The 17,381-nt window shown below is 42.5% G+C and overlaps 2 protein-coding genes across 9 annotated transcripts in view; one reads left to right on the top strand and one right to left on the bottom strand.

Moving 5' to 3' along the window:
• Positions 1-11,323, bottom strand: part of hs6st3b (heparan sulfate 6-O-sulfotransferase 3b) — a 53,819-nt gene extending 42,496 nt beyond the window's left edge. The window contains exon 1 of the mRNA XM_035651617.2: positions 8,452-11,323. Coding sequence (XP_035507510.2) covers positions 8,452-8,999 — 548 coding nt within the window. The 5' untranslated portion in view covers positions 9,000-11,323. The remainder of the gene's footprint in view (positions 1-8,451) is intronic.
• Positions 11,324-11,497: 174 nt separating this feature from the next.
• The window catches only part of uggt2 (UDP-glucose glycoprotein glucosyltransferase 2), a 32,060-nt gene continuing 26,176 nt past the window's right edge, over positions 11,498-17,381 (top strand). For 4 of the 8 annotated variants that reach the window (XR_007032095.1, XM_035651613.2, XM_035651612.2 and 1 more), the window contains exons 1-11: positions 11,502-11,628; positions 12,007-12,160; positions 13,043-13,125; positions 13,235-13,365; positions 14,726-14,838; positions 15,013-15,190; positions 15,907-16,003; positions 16,084-16,153; positions 16,319-16,419; positions 16,625-16,724; positions 17,142-17,202. Coding sequence is in view for 7 of the 8 variants with exons in the window: in XM_035651613.2 (XP_035507506.1) it covers positions 12,033-12,160; positions 13,043-13,125; positions 13,235-13,365; positions 14,726-14,838; positions 15,013-15,190; positions 15,907-16,003; positions 16,084-16,153; positions 16,319-16,419; positions 16,625-16,724; positions 17,142-17,202 (1,062 nt within the window). In the remaining variant the exon portion in view is untranslated. Of the gene's footprint in view, positions 11,629-11,656; positions 11,764-12,006; positions 12,161-13,042; positions 13,126-13,234; positions 13,366-14,725; positions 14,839-15,012; positions 15,191-15,906; positions 16,004-16,083; positions 16,154-16,318; positions 16,420-16,624; positions 16,725-17,141; positions 17,203-17,381 lie in introns of those variants that run through there. The other 4 variants (XM_035651611.2, XM_047337165.1, XM_035651610.2 and 1 more) reach the window with 2 other exon arrangements.

Genomic DNA, 17,381 nt, shown 5'->3' with positions numbered 1-17,381 from the left:
GGACATTAAACACAGAATCTTTAAATCGCTGCACCAGCTGACTCATTCTCATCACACTGATGACTTCATTTAACTAGATCAGTACGAGGTGCTTTGCTTCTCTTCTCCTTCTTTTTTTTTACCTCAGTCCAGGGGGTGATTACAAGCGGATCACAAGCTTCAGATCCATGACAGCACATCTGGGACCTGAGAGTTCATGATGGCACACACAGTTCAGAATCAGAACAGGGTATTCCTTTATAGATCGGAACAAGAAAACAGCAGGATCTTCGGCGTTTAATTCTATTGGTTTAAACGAGGAAACTGAAATTGTCCGATATAAAAAAAGCTCTACATTGCCGTGTCCGATTCGACGAGGCCAGTTCTTTACCACAGAAAGCTCTGAGCCTACCGACGCCAGCTTCCAGAAAACTGTGACTGGATCACGGGAGTCCGAGCCAGCCTCTTGAGCAAATGCCACTCTTTAATCACACCATAAAAGCTGAATCAAACAACCGGAGATTCATATTTGCCAGAGCAGCAAGTTATCTGACGGCAGCAGCAGAGCAGCAAGGACGCTCTGGCGAGGCCGCACAGCTTTCATCAACTAGAGTGGCTGTTAGGGAAGGACGGTAACGTCCACACCTCAAACGGCCCCAAGCCAAATGGACAAAGACAAATATTCATTATAACTCATACACATGCAGAGCTTTTCATCTTTCCCAAACGGTGAAATTGCAATTGCCTATAAGGGCTCAGTTGTTCAATCGATGTGCCCTGTGCAGTAATGCGTGAAGACAACTCGGGGCTCCCTGTTTGGTGAATCATGAACCAAGGAACAGATTTCTGTGTAGAGCCGGGGCACCGGTCGCCTTACCAACAAGAGACGGACATAACATGGTGTCCAAAAACAAATCTTCATGATTTAAACTTCTGAAAACTGCGTACACACACATAAAGTACTACACATCTTTATAAGCATTGCTTGATAAAACAAGAAATACAAGAAATACAGAGGAGCCTGGAGATTATTAGAGCTCTTGTGGTCACGTAATCTTAACGTAATCATCCTGTTATTCTGCAGCTTAAATTGTTCCATTCTATTTAAATGTTAAATGAATTGCTGTAAAAGTGTTAATTGACACCTGCACACATCAGCATTCATCCGGACTCTTTTAGCTCTGTGTTTGGTCTTTACCAACACCTCGAGGAAATGTCTGGGGCTTTTTTTCAGCTTCTGAACGCTGCACTTTCTGTCCGACTGTCTGCTGTTTGATATCTGCTGGGCAGGTCGTGAGTTTTTAGACCTTTTTTTGGCTTAAGACTGCTGCTGACCGTGTCTGGGGACTAGGCTGAATGGCACAAAGTGAAATGAAATAAAAGTTGCCGGCCATGAGACCAAACTGTTCTGCAAGGCGCTATAAGCTTGGTAGAACTGAGGGGATAAATCTCTGTGGATTCATTACCACAGGCAGCCCCCCATCACATTACACGTGATCATTTTATCCATTGTTAGCACAGAAATAGTTATTAGAGCAGCTGTAGCATGTGTTAAAAAACGAATGAATCTGGCCCATTTAACCACGGGTTTGTCACTTTCTTGTAAAGTTTTAATGTGAAAAATCGAAGTGGCATATGTTTATACAGCCAAAAGGACGAAAGCCAAAGCAAACAGATACTATTTTAATGAACCACTTTAGGAATTTAATGTCATTGCTCCTATCCCAGACACTTCGTCTGTCTGATATAGTATCCACCCTCTTATCAAATATTAATATCTGAGCCCAAACCAACACTCTGAGATGGTTTGGTTAAGCCTCCCCTCGTCTTCTTACCCTCACCGCTGCACTGGAATATCTGCATTAAAATATTCTCTTGTTAAACACATCAAAGACTTTCTTCGACCAAAGGTAGTAAAAGTTTCTGTTGGAGGAAAAACACCCAGCACTCTACATTTGATCTGCCGTTGTCTAATTTGTACCACACTGAACAACTTCCTTGACAGTTTCATTTTCTTTTTAATGATGGCGAACCCGTTCTGGGTATATGCTATTGCACTCTCTGTGTGAAGGTAACACTTACAGTAATTATCAAACCAAGTGCGACTTCTGCTCAGGCCTGCCAGCGATGACGACTTGAATTAATGACACATGAAAAGCAATATCGGCACCCTGGAAGTTCAAGGCCTGCAAGGGCACTCTCTGCTCGGCACATAATAAACATCCCATCATTGTGGTGAGCACTCTGCCTCCCACATCTAAAAAATATGACCAGAACTGTAAATCTGCTCAACTTTCCTCCCTCGGGTTCATCTGTGTCTGTAGGTCTTCCATTACCCTGCTGCGTCGCCGTGTCTCGGTGTCTCTCGGCCGCTGATAAAACAAGAGGCCCTCCGAGTACACAGAAGGGAAGTCCATAAAATGCAACAAGAGAATTCATCGGTTTAGTGATGGTAACAGATTTCGTTCAACTTTAAATTTGTGATATTCCCAACACAGGATAGCTATTCAAACATTGATACTTATTATACTTGAAAGCCTTTAAGCGCTCAGAGGAAATGGAAATACTATGATCTCTACAATTGCATGACAAGTGGTCAAACTCCAACTGAACGGCATCATGCCAGGTAGTACAATACAATGTAGATATGTAACAGACACTATGGCAAAAATTGTTTTCCGAGCCGCTATTTTCTATGGACAGAAATACACTTTGACCCTCAGCTCACTGACAAACTGAAAGTCGAACTGATCAAGACACTGTGTAATCACCAGAGACGTCCGTGTCAGTGTTGGCAAAAGTACGACTGCTCTCAGCGTTCAAGTTCATTTGGGTCAGGTTGGTAATGACTCCCTCCCACACGAGCCGGTTCAGGGAGAAGCCCGGCCGTGCTATACTGTAGATGTCATGCACAGGTAGCAGACAAGAGTGAGAGACGCACGGTCCAGTGCTCAGAGCTGTGAGTATTAATGACCACACTGTAATTGCAGCTCTCCCTGCATCACTTATTATGAATAAAATATGATGTGGAGTGTTATTCAGCTGAGGATCAGGCCATGTCATCAGTGTGCCATGCGAGTAGTAACAATGTATTACTGCTCCTATAGGACTGTTGTAGGGGGGAAAGAAAAAAGGAATGTGACTATGTTATTTTGATGACTGGTGGGGGGGGGGGGGGGGGGGGGGGGAACATACTGTAGGAAGGAACTCAAATCCCTTTGCAGTTCCATAAAATAAGCAGATGAGACACACACAGTTTCATTTACTTATAAAGTTGCATAATTAAAGCAAAGAAACATAATTAATAAAGAATGATCTCAGCCAAGCAGATAATTCCTGTAAAGTAATGCTATCCATCATTCAAAGTCTAAACTAGATTCAGCATTAATAGTAATATTGGAGACTTCGTAACGCACTCAACGGGACATTTCCGTCGCCCGCCCTGCACGCTACTGTACACATTTGAAGTGGCCCAGAACACAAATGCGCAATTAGTTTTGCATCTATGTCGCATCGGATTTATTCAACTCAATGACCGCCAATAAAGGATGTAATTAATAAAGTACATTAACAGCGTCGGACAAGAAATCAAGACAAAAACTCAAACTAAATCACTGCAGATCATCATTATAATGACAAATGATCAGAAAGTTATTTTCTGTCTTTTCCTGTGGTTTGCTTCCATCTTTTTTTATTCTTATACACTACAACCACATCTACACCTTCCTCTTGAAATGTAGAGGAGGCTGTGATCTAAATGTCCAAAATCTCAGCAGAGGACATTCTCTGTCGTTGCTTTATAGGCACATCTCTCTCTCTCTCTCTCTCTCTCTCTCTCTCTCTCTCTCTCATCAAAGCAGAGCATTGAAGAGTGTGTGTATTTTACTCGTGTTCTAGCTAAGGTCTCTTTGTACTTTTGAACTGAGCGTTCATTATGCATTGGCAACAAGAAAGTGGCTAATGATGATTTTATAATTGATTAAAAAAAAAAACTGCACCATCAGCATGTGCATACAATTACCACGGGGCCACAGTTAAAAGGGAAGGAACAGAGACGAACTGAGAAAGGGGGACAAAGTCACACTGTCCAATGAGGTGCCTACTCTGAAATGTATGTATATTAATTCAGTTGCTGTGAACATCGTCCGCGTCTCCGTGTGGATGTTTACGGTGCATACGAATCATGAATTGATGCACCTGCCAAATGAGAGGAAAATGGATGAGACAAGAAAGAAAAAAAAAAAAAAGACTGGAGCGTCTGAACAACAAACAACTATAAAGCAAATCAATTGTTAATTTGGTGTTGGCTGCTGCAGCTACGGGTTTTGAAGTCTCTCTCTTGTTTGTATTTTCAAACCAAACCTACATTTTTCGTACAAAAACATAGACAAGGATGATTTGCTTGTTTGTAATAACCAACTAGAAAATCAGAGGTATGCACTCTGCAAAGACTGCTGCACACCGCTCACTACTGTACATGTGTTACTGGGGTAAAACCTAAAAAGAAACACAGGATAGTTTAACATGAAAGTGCATGAAAATACACAATCATGTGCACATTTTGGAGAACACCTACATCCTGTGAATGTTAAGGATTGGTGAATCTGAGTGTGTCTGCAATTCTGCATAATGCTGTTTAATTTACTGTTGCTTCACCTAGTTCTATCACTTTTTGGGGGGTTTTATGATTACATTTGTATAATTGTTTACTACAATAACTTTTGATTGATTGATTTATCCAGCTTTTTCTATTAGGATGACGATGACTGGGAGTAATTAGCAGTATACGTGCTAAAAGCATTTCTATAAATATCATTTTAGCTGTTTGATTAATCATATTTTTCCTTATTTTCTTTGTAATTAATGACCTTGGCGATGCAAACTGTTGTGTACTGTTGTTGTTATAGGGAAAAATAGAGTTTTGAAAGAAATCAATTGAAGGACGAATAAAAAGAAAAGAAAAGGGAATTGGTTCTCTGCCTGAACGTTCACGAGCAATAGTGGACCTGAAAACTTAAACCTAAGGTTATTTAAGGTAAAAACAAGACTTGGATGCAGCAAAAATAAATATGAATCTCTGTAATGAATACAAATTCATGAGTAATGGGCTGCATGTCTCCGGACTGTGTTTGAGCTCATCAAAGATCTGCATAGCAAATGTTTCAATCCCAAGTGATTCATAGCTTTGTAACAGTGAGAAGATGAGGAGAAATGTTTACAAAATATAAATCAGTTCAACACTGATTCAAAACACTGACCGTTTAGAAACACCACATGTAGAAATGTTCAAAGCTAATCAAACTTTTGATCCACAAATCTTGTCTTGACAAGTTTCGACAGACCGTAATGTAAGAGATGCTGGCATTGTCGACAGAAGAGCAACGTTTTTACAACAAGAATGACGACCCTGTTAAAATCTATTCACTTGTATATCAACTGAACGTCCAGTTTTGAATGCTAATTATTCAAGATATTCAGACGAGCTGCGATTAATAATGAATTCCACGAAGAAGGGTGTGGAAAATGGGTAGCTCAAGTAGAATCAGCGGTTATTCATTTGTCTTCATCCTCTCTAGATTGTAAACTTAAGACAAACCAAGCTCAGGCTCTTAGAGTGACGTCGTGTGAAAGTCTGTCACTTCATCTGTTAAAGGTTTTCTCTCTTTGCTTCACGATTCTAATCTCTGCCCTTTTTTCTGATCGCCATTATTCCTCCATTATCTCCTGCCATACTCTACCCACCCACCAGATGTCAGACTTTCCTCCTGTTCCCAGATGATTGTCCCCGCCTTCCCACACACCTGTACTGTATATAAACCAGCCCTTCTTCCTATGGTTTGTCCCGTGCTCCTTCCGCTAGGTCTGATTTGGGTTTTTGATGAATGCATGAATGTTTTCGCGTTCTAGTCCAACGACCTCGCGGCTGCATGGAACATGGGTCTGAACCGTGTCTCTGATGAGTGATATAAGTTTTCATGTGGCTCTTTCCACCACTAATGACATGACGTCTGTAGAATAATATCTTCAACTTTTTTTTTTTTTAAATCATAAAACCAGAGTCTGAAAGAACTGTGAGATCAACACATTTACTCCTAAAGCCTATCATCTGCAGGGGACATTTAAAATTAATGTGGCTGCTATTCGTTCATATATAATGAACGCTTAGAAAGTCTAACAGCGGATTTATGCAAGGTGTATACTGTATTTTATCCTACACTAGAGACTTCAGGCTGTATGTTTGATAATCACACTTCCTCACCTCAGACCTGCAGCTGCAACAATAAAAACTGTGTTGCTGTTGTTCTTCTTTAATCTCGGAGACACATATTCTGACTGCACGAGGATGGAAACCGAAAGGTAAAGTACCGCAGTGAGGAACTTAATAAGCTCACTCTCTTCAATAGAAAGAAAATAGGAAGAAACATCAAATATTTTTTCTGATATCAACAATAACTAAAGGCAGCCCATACCTGCTGCACTTCTCCGCCGTCACTGACTGACATCACATACTCCAGAGGAAGCACACTGCAGGACACACACACACTGATGCGGGCTGACACTCCTGACCTTCCTGCTGCTGCGTGCCCTGCCCGGCTGAAAAGGCCATACAGTGCCACGCGGGCGGTGCCATCTCAGCCCACCTCGCCCCTGTGGCCTCTCGGTGCCGACTCAAGAGCTGGCAAGGTGAATGCCTGGGACTGCAGAAAGACAGCCGCTCAATCTGAGAGGCCCTCAACCATAGAACAAGGGCATGTCTTCTGAATTTGTCAGTGACAAATGATCGGTGTTCCCCGTTGCACCTTCAGGTGGAGTTAAGATGTTTATGTAGCAAGTGGATTATTTCGTTATCTTTTCAAATAATGTATTTCGCAGTGCAAGGGGCCTTCTTTCACTTTGACCTGATATCATTATTTTAATTAAGGGCATCGCCCATACACAAAATGATTATGGAGGTGGAATTTGCATAATGCTTTTAGTCATCTCACTTAGAAAATGCGCCGTGTGTGCAGTGGATGCTTTGTGAGGGGGTCTGACTTGTAGTGCGTCTGCCAACAGTCTTCGGTCGAGGCAGAATAATCTCAGAATAGATGCTGCGGGAGCCCACAAAAGAACAAGGGGTGAGAGGATGGTAAGTGCAGAATAGATGCTGCAGCTGTGAAATGAAGAGCTGTCACATCCAGTGAGCACTTTCCAGAGTAAAGGAAACACTTGGCACAGCAGAAATAAATCATGTGCCCTTGTACTTCTGTGTATGATTGTGTAATTTCAGAGCAGAGGGAAATTGTTCAAAAAAAAATCCAGCGTGTGACTGGCAAAAACATTTTGTTTACTCGTGAAAGTATCTTTTGAGGATACATAACTGACTCATGCCAGGATAGTGGACAGGTATAAAGTGTAATGCGATTAAAAGTCAGTGACTCAAGAAACACTTACTTCTTTGAAAAACACATAGATCCACTCACACATACAAGTATTGCTGATATAACGCACCCTCTTTAGTAATCATACTGCATCACCGTTGTTTCATGCAATTGAAAATATATTTCCAACTGCAAGTACAGTAATTACATCTGGAAAAAAAAATAGGGCTAATGCTTTTCGGATTAAGTGGGTCTGCTTTCGCTTTTTCCTCTCAGACCACTTCACCGTCTTGGAATAATTTCAAACTCCTGAGATGATACGGCATCAAACGGAGAGACTTTGTGTGGTGCAGCAGCAGTAGTGAACTGATTCTGTAAACCAGCGATATTTTTTCGTCTGGCAATGTTCAGTAGGTGTATATAGAGCTTTGATCCAGTGGAAATTAACATCTCTACGGGGACCCAGAACATTTGAACTGTGCTCTGCACAAACGACACCATTTTTTTTCTGTGAAGAGGCTGATGTGACCACAGAGGACCAGCACAGGCGATTTGTATAGAGGGGTAAAGCAAAGTGAAAGATTATGTTGAATGCCATTTTAGTCATTCATTACATTACATTACATTCTGCACAGTGTCACACACAAACATCTGCATACACACCCTCCTACCACTAAATGTGAACCAACGAATCGCCGGGCTTGCAAATTGTGCCTCTTCACAATAGGTGTTGTTTGGTGTTCATTGTGAAATCTCCCCGTCACTATAGGGTCATTCATTACCTTGGAGATTACGAACATGGTGACAGAAAACTGTGGCCCCCAACTTCACGACATCAACGACATAATATATCTCTACAGGGATGAGATGGTGGTTGGCGCCCAGCCCCTCACATTAAGGTTCAAGAGAGGAGGAGTCTGGAACAATTAGAGGAAAAAGTTTCATGTGGGGATGCATCCAGGGGCCCCAGTGGTTTTAAGGGGGGGCACAGAGCAAAACATGTCTCCTTGACCCCAATGCTCTGTGACCCTAGTGACCCGGGGACCACAGAGTGAGGATTCACACACACACACACACACACACACGCACGCACGCGGCACTTGTGCAGTACCTTCTGTTCCTCTCGGCCTCCTTCTTGTCCATGATGACGGGCACGCAGTTGGTGAGCTCGGTCCAGTCGGCGTGCAGCCCGCAGCTCCAGCCCGTGGAGAAGCGCGAGAAGAGCCAGGACTCGTCCCTGCCCGGCCGGTGGCACGTGCACTTCTTCTGGCCGGGCTTGCAGTCGCACGGCTGCTCCAGGCGAATATTCCTCACCAGGTGCCGGCCGAAGGTGGTGCCGCCGGTCTTCTGGATGTGCAGGAACACGATCACGTCGGAGCCCTTGATGTTGAACTCCACGTGCCGGTCGAGGTCCCGCTCGGTGAAGTTGAACTTGGAGGGCGCCTTCGCGGGCCCGTCGTCCTCCAGGTCTTGGTCCCGGTAGAAGTCGTCGTTGTCCTGGTACGGGCCGGACAGCAGACTCGCCCCGTCGAACTGCTCCCCGGCCTTGAAGGGGCACGAATTGCTGCCGGCGGGACAGATGTACTGGTAACCTATCATGACAAACAGCACGGCCAGGATGGGAACCAGGACGAGCTTGCTGGATCTCTCATCCATCATATCAAGAGGAGTGTCTTCATTCCATTACTGTGAATAACAAGTGGCAGCCCGTGGGTTCTGCGGGGATCAATACTCCTCCATGCCTCGAGTCAGATTAAAGGTGCATCTTATTCAGCTGCCTCATGTTGACCAGATCTATAACACAATCCAAAACGCACACGTACACGAATCTGGACAAAAAAAAGGGGACGCGTCCACCTGTTTTGGTCTCTGCAAGATCGCACGCCGCCTGGAAAGGGGACATTCATGCCATCACATTTGTTTGCCTGTCCAACTTCTGGAGCCGGTGTGGAGCTGCGTCCGCGCCGGCGACTCCCATGCTGCCGCGGTGTCAAGTGGAAATTGAGCCAAATCGAGGAAGAGTTTTGTTGCGAAGTTCTTTTGGTGCGGGGTCTAGGTCGCAGTGTGATTCGCTTTCGGTGGCAGACTCATTTCAGCAGGAAAAGGCTCGCACGGCACGGCACGGATCGTCCGGCAGCAGCAGCAGCAGCATCAGCATCCTCCGCTGGCTGAGGCGTCTGTGTGACTGTGCTGAGGCAGAGCTTGGAGAGGATGCTGCTGCATCCGATCCGACAAATAGGCTATGCGTTATGCTGCCGTTGTGGTTGGGCATCAAAAGCCCCCCCAACACACACCCCATCCCGTCTATCCCATAATCTTGTTCAACATAGTGCAAAAGCCAGAAGCCCAAAACTGACACTGAACTGAGACAAAGCACAGATTTAACCACTTATAAATACCAAATACCAAATCTGCTGCTGGAACTTTTTTTTTTTTTTTTAAGGAGTATTCATCCCAGTGTGACCTTTGATGATTAAAGAGATATCACTATACCCAACTGCCTGGTGGCAACGGTTACCAGTTTTACAAAGAGTAAAGCCAATTTAATTGTTCATGATATCTGCTCAAAGGGCAGTGCTGTTATAGGGAAAACCAATTAAAAGTGAAGCAGCTCTGCAGAAGTTATCGCATCTACTGCAACCACAGACAACTGTATCTTTCCATCTATCTATCTATCTATTGGAATTCATTTACTGTAATGATGTGAAATTTAGTAATTAGTATTCCATTAACGCTGCTATCCATGGACTTAATAAAGCAGCATACTGCAAATCCAGCATTATGGGTTCATTAGTGTTTTAAATGTCACTATAGTGGCCAACTGGCAAAAATATGAAATGGACGACTGGCTTTGACAAACCTTGAACCTTTACAGTAATAACAAAAAATTGGGATTAAAGGAACACTCCACCCATTTTTACTAACAAGGATCTGTTCACTGGTCAAGGGAAGTATAGGCCGATACAACTCAGCCTGTGGAAACAGCAATGCTGTGAGGCTCTGCAAGGAGCTTCACAAAGTCTGCAGAAAGTTACCCTGGTGGTGCCATCAAGCATTATTTAAAACTGCAGCTTGCTTGCAATCCCAAAGTGAAGATTTATCAGGCAGGAAGGGACTGATTAAAGATGGTGTGGCATGGAAAACTGTAGGATATCTCTGTCTCTTCTGCATTGATTTAGTTGATTTAGATAGTGTTGATTAAAAAATTCCCAACTTTATGGAAGTCACACAAATCACAAAATTTGCTTCAAGAAACTTTTCAATCTGTGCAGAATATGACATTTGAATAAGGAAAAACTCCCCCATGAAAAGATGGACGGAACCCCGCTTACAAGGCGAACAGATGTGCAATACTTATTGTGCAGACACGTAAAATTACAGAGACAAGCAGAGAAATATTCTGGCAACTAACTAATATTGATACACAAATAGATTCAAATACACGTAGATTAATCTATAATGATGATAATAATACTAACAAAGAAAGCATATGGATCAGGCAGCACTGAAATTCCTCTCGCTGCATGAAAATAATTAAATAATTTCACTGAAGCAACTGTGGTATTTGGTACCACTATACTTTTACCTTCTTTTTATGTATATAAGATATTCTTTTGATAAAGCATACACAAATATTGTCATTGTCTCAATTGGTCTCATTGCTGTTTTGTGACCACAGCTTTTACATTCTACATTCTACATTTTACTGGTACAATTGCATTTCTGAAGGAATTCTGGACATCAAACATTTTACCAACCAACAAAACGCCGCAGTCCAACAATTTGCAATAACCATAATTTTTTTTAAAATTGGAAAACATATCCTTGTATTGCAGATAAATGATCTGTGTGGACTAAACTTATTTTGATACTGATGTCCAGGTGTTTTGTGTCCAGCTGCATGTGAAAGCTGCCACCTCACCGACACCACGCGCTCGTCTGTTTGGTGCTTTGAGCCAGACGCTGCTAACTGAGCGTCAGCGTCCGCCTCTGTAGCTGTCCGCCGCCGTGCCTGATCAAATTACCACTTTGCCATCAGGTGTTATTCATTCCCACAACCATTCACAGTCACTCTGTCCCTGGCAACAGTACGAAAGTGTGCCCGAGAAGAAAATACGCCTGGCGTTTTTTTTCCTCCATTTTGATTTTGTGTCAGACGAGGGTGACGGCCAGCGAGAGCCACCCCGATATGCCGGCAGCTTGCTAGCTAGCTGTACGTGTTGACCGGTTAGCTGCCCAAAATACCGACCTGCAGCCCTGGCTTTGAAGAAGCTAGCATCAGTGAAGGGTGAGGGATAAATCATTGGAAACTTACAAACCAACAGCTAGACACTACTAATTACACTTGTCATTTGTAGCGAGCGATGTGTGTGTGTGTCGGTCACGTGTTCACTTGCGGATGAAGTTAACTTTATTTTGAACGGTAACTCACGTAAAGTACCGTTAGGTCTTATCAAACAATTCGACGTGGTTTTTCCTCCTAAAGCTTCTTTAGCAACGGTTAACTTTTCTATGTTTTATATATACAGTATATGTATATATATATATATATGTCAATGAGCACGAGTGTTATGAGTGTGTATGAGTTGATAACTTACAGTAACTACGTGGCATTGACTGGCAGCTGAGGAACTGTGCTCACCCCGGGGCTTTCTTCTCTCTGTAGGTCCATGACACGTCGCGCCGGAAATAATGAGACTGACTTTTATTGTGCTGCTGCTGCTGCTGCTGAACATCCATCAGGTCACATCGGCACCCAAAGGAGTCACTGCCAGTCTAGAAGCCAAATGGAGCATGACGCCTTTCCTCCTGGAGACAAGGTACTGGACTTACCTTTAACTAATCTGCTATACTGTACATGGCTTCATGAGGAGGTTGGGGATGGTGGTGGAGGTGATGTGGGGGCGTTGGTGATGATGGTGGTGGTGGTGGTGGTGGTGGTGGTGATGTTGGGGACGTTGGTGGTGGTGGTGGTGGTGGTGATGTTGGGGACGGTGGTGATGGTGGTGGTGGTGATGTTGGGGACGTTGGGGGTGATGGTGGTGGTGGTGGTGGTGGTGGTGGTGATGTTGGGGACGTTGGTGGTGGTGGTGGTGGTGGTGATGTTGGGGACGGTGGTGATGGTGGTGGTGGTGATGTTGGGGACGTTGGGGGTGATGGTGGTGGTGGTGATGTTGGGGACGTTGGGGGTGATGGTGGTGGTGGTGATGTTGGGGGCGGTGGGGATGGTGGGGGTGGTGGTGGTGGTCATGTTGGGGACGTTGGTGGTGGTGGTGATGGTGGTCGTGGTGATGTTGGGGGCGGTGGGGATGGTGATGGTGGTGATGTTGGGGACGTTGATGATGGTGGTGATGATGGTGGTGGTGATTGTGATGGTGATGGTGGCGGTGGTGGTGGTGATGGTGATGGTGGTGGTGGTGATTGTGATGGTGGTGATTGTGATGATGGTGGTGATGGTGATTGTGGTGGTGGTGGTGATGGTGGTGATGGTGATTGATGGTGGGGATGGTGGTGGTGGTCTGTAAGGTATGTGTGGTGCCTTACAGCGGACATTATGGAGCCAAGACTGGAGACAAGTTGGGCACAAACATTACTGGAAAATCTTATATGATTATGTTGTTGGACAGTCCAAAAACCTTACTTGCATTCATACTGTGGTTTCTTACTAATGCTGACTAATACCCTAATTTCCTCAATTACAGCGAATTTGTCGGAGAAGATGGGAATGAGAAATTCTGGCAGTTTGTTGACACTGTGAAAGAGCTCACCGTATACAAGCAAGGAGGTATGTTGTATGAAACCGAGTATTCAATCGTATGATAACAGAATATTAATAATTTTGCTTCATTTCTAAAAAAAAGCCTCACTCTTACAAATGCCAATGTGTCTTACAGAGTCTGTGCGCTCATATTATAACTTGATAATAAAGAAGGCTGGCCAGTTCCTCACAGATCTTCAAGTTCATCTTCTCAAATTTGCTCTGGCCCTACGCTCCTACTCACCAGCTGTTCATGCGTCCCAGCAGGTATGTTGTGATGAAAATAGTATGAATTTGAACATTAAAACTATCTTCTCTAAAGCAACCAGGGACTACAGGAGAGTGATTGTCCATTTCTTGTTAGGGGTAATTACACTGTCTCAACCCAGGGTGCTCTGCAGGCCTTGCCTAAAGTTTTTTCTCATCCACTTTAGTGCAAAGCTAATGACAATAATTATTCTCAGACCAGTGTGTTGAATACTCCACATCGATAACTCATTTTCTCACAACGGTGCTTGAGTTTCTCTCAGAATTTGTAAGGATTATTATCTGTAATTGATTCAGTGAAGAGCAGAGTCTATTGGTTTCGTTTGCATTTCCTTCAGATGCATTTATCAGCATGCTCATTGTGCAAAACCTTTTATGATAATAGTATGTCTAAATGTTAGTTAGATAGATTTTTTTCAAATCTGGCCATGTCATAATGTTAAGTCAAAAGCTGAATCTAACATTTTTTATTCAGCCTATCTCACACTGTCACAAGTAGCTTAAGGGTTCTTATACTCGTTTATACTGCAGTTTTAAGTAACACAATGTGTGAATTGATTTCAGAGAGACATCGTGCTCATGCCAGAGAAAGGAGTGTAAAAGACATTATGATTTGATAGAAGGGAAAGCGAACAGAGAATAGATTCTTCATTTGAGTCGATAACATCAGGAGCCCAAAGATTTTTCCTACAGTTAACAAATGAGATGTTACAATCTGTGATCAGAAAGGAAGGACTGTTGTTATTGAAAGTGTAATTGTGGAGTTAATCTTAATTTCTATATAATACACGAAAGGTGCATGCTGAGAAACCCGTTAAGATTTCTATATGACTCATTTTGGCTCTTGACTAAATATGATTCTAATATTTAGTGGGTTCATGCAGTTTCAGTGCACTCCATATCCCCAATTCATTTAACTTTTGATTGTCCTGGTTTTCTGCAATGATAAGGACTCGTTTAATTTTTTTGACAGTGATGCACTGTGATGATGAATTTCTCTCATTTTGAAATGTGTTAAATATTTGAGTGAGTAATGGCCTTTTGCGGGTGAAATGAAGTGTTGTGCCACACAACGTAAATCTGTGCGATGATTGCTGGAGAGTACTGAGAATAAATCAGTTTTCGGATTTAACTGATTCATTTTGGCCCATGTTAAAGAGTGGGAGGGGTGGGTGCTGGACTTTGTAATTAAAGACTTGCCGTGATGTATTTGTCTTTTATCCAAACTGAATCAAGTCGCTGTGATCACATGCATTTTAATGTGTGTAGCCGTCTTGAGAACAAAACGCCAAATCCTGGCATTATTAGCTGCATGATGTAGCCAGTGTGTTGGAGAACATTTCTCTCCCTCCCTTAACAGATAGCCAGTGATGAGCCTCCGCCTGAGGCTTGCCCTGCCTTTGTCTCCATCCATGGTCAACATAGCTGCAGCACCAAGGACATCAAAAAGCTCCTGAAGGCAGCTGCAGGCAGGTAACATGGAACGGTACTGTCTTCCTTTTGTGGAGAACCTGATTCTGTAGTGCAAAACAAGATAATAACTGTACATAGTTGTTTGAATTTTTTATGCTCTGATGCTTTCTCTGGCCTGCAATGAATTTTTAAAAAAAGGGTTTATGATACAAATTTTGTTATTTCTGTTTGCAGGCCAAAACCCTATTTATACAAGAATGATCACACATATCCAGGAGTCAATAACACAGATGTGCCAGTTGTGATCCTCTATGCTGAGATTGGAACCAGAAAGTTCACCTCTTTTCATAAGGTGCTCTCCGAGAAAGCTCAAGAGGGCAAACTTACATATGTGCTGCGGCATTTTGTAGCGGTGAGTAGCATTACACTGACCGACTTCTATAAATGTAACTTTTGCTCATATTTTTAGATTTTCACACATATGGGCTCTGAAGGATATCGCGTGTGATATTTTTCTCATTATCAAAATGCCAATGAAAAAAATCAAAAACAACAATATATTTACCCCACTGAAGAGTAAAGCCCAATAAAGCATACAGTATATATATCTTTGTAATAGAAATCCATTGTTTCGCCTTTACATTGACCATGGTTTTTGGAACCTCAGACCTCCGGGTTGTATACGGCCCACAAGACAGAAATGAATGCTCTTCATGGTGTCCAGCAAGCAGCTTTCACAAGATCATATTCCAACAGAGACAATGTTATGTAGGCAAGTTTTGTGGTGAGTGAGCTAACAGCTAAGAAGCTGAATCCTCAATGAAAAGGAGAATTTCTGAAGGGGTTGTAGAGAAAAGTTGGTGTCCTATGACAGAGATATGTTGCAAGGCATTTTTTTCAGTGTGACCCATTCTGCTTCAAATGTTTGTCAATGAAAACTGCATATCTGTTTTTTTGTAGCTTAAGCACATTAGCAACGAGTGTGACTTAATCAGCCGAACCCCTATGGCCCATTTTCACCATATTGTGTATATAGGTATAGTTAACATCCCCTCTTGTTAGTAATGTACATGTAAATAAAACTTGACACTGTTTTCATGTAATTAACTCTACTTCTCACCGCTGCAGGATCCTAAACCTCATAAGATGCTTTTATCTGGCTATAGTGTTGAGTTGGCTATCAAAAGCACAGAATACAAAGCTGTGGATGACACCAAAGTAAAAGGTCAGTTGTTGACTCATCAAACGTGTGCTGGACCTCACTCTGTCCAAGGCAATTCAACTTCAATCTTTTTTGCTTTATAGATCCAAAGACAGTTTTAAATACAGAGGATGATGATAACGACGTACAAGGATTCCATTTTGGAACATTAAAGTAAGTAGCTTAACCTTAACATGATAATCGCCATTATGATTTATTAATACCTCTTGTATTTTATGTTAATGCTTTTGTGTATCCCGTCCTTTGCAATACATCATTAAGAGATTTTAAAAAAATCCTTAGCCTTGAAACATACCCTTTTCTTTTACCCCTTTTAAGGAAATTTCATCCTGAACTGCAGGAGAAACTCGTTGAGCTTCGCAAATATCTTCTGGACAGCACCAACGTTATGGCCCCTCTCAAAGTGTGGGAAATGCAAGGTATCAGTCTTTTCAGATGTCCAGTGATTTTAAGAAAAATCAGTCAATCAATATAGTTGGAAAGAATAATGACGATGTGGTGTCATAGTACATTTAATATATTCTCCTATGGTTGCCTTGTAAAGATTTATGTTGTCTTAAGATAACGGCCTTCGTGTGTATATATATGTACATATATATATATGTGTGTGTTTGATATCCACAGATCTAAGTTTCCAAGCAGCTGCCACAATCATGTCCGTGCCAAAGTTTGATGCTTTGAAGCTCATGCGAGACCTCAGTCAGAATTTTCCAAGCAAAGCCAGGTAAGCAAATTCATCTTCCCTCTATCTGGCTGAGTGGCTACCGCATTTGGTACCATTTCAAAATCCTTTTTTTCTTTCTTTGTTAAAATGTGTGAATCCATCCACAACAAATGCTGTTATTTTATTGCACATGAAATGTGCTTTTCAAAACCCAAGTGTTAGAGCATTATTACTTTTCCCTGTGACACCCATTACCTCCACAATAAATACATCCGTGGAACAGATATCTAATCTGCTTTTTTGATGCTTGCTTATTTTGGCTCGGGCAGCTTGTAATAACACCAAAAAGCGCTGAGTAAGAGTTGGGTGTGTACAGGGAAGCCCAGAGGTTGTTGGAGATTAAAACTGGCATTTTACAGCCGGCTGGGGATATGGTAAAAGCTGATGGTGACTGGACATGTTTTACTGTTCCCACAGATCACTGACAAGAGTGGCCGTAAAGCAGGAAATGAGAAAAGAAATTGAGGAGAACCAAAAGGTACGATATCATAAGCTGCAATCCCACATGTTAGTGCAGGAGGCTTTCTTTGATAACATCCTTAGCCACTGCACAAGTTTTATTTTAGAGAATGGATTTTTAATCTGTATCTGAAATAAGTTCCCTAACAACATCAAAGGCAACACATTATTCTTGCTTTTCTCTTCCTCTCTGCACCC

This window comes from Scophthalmus maximus, chromosome 14 (genome assembly GCF_022379125.1).
Source record: "Scophthalmus maximus strain ysfricsl-2021 chromosome 14, ASM2237912v1, whole genome shotgun sequence".
In the NCBI taxonomy this organism is placed as follows: Eukaryota; Metazoa; Chordata; class Actinopteri; order Pleuronectiformes; family Scophthalmidae; genus Scophthalmus; species Scophthalmus maximus.
Note: the sequence above shows the minus strand (reverse complement) of the source record. Positions and strands in the feature narration are given on the sequence as shown.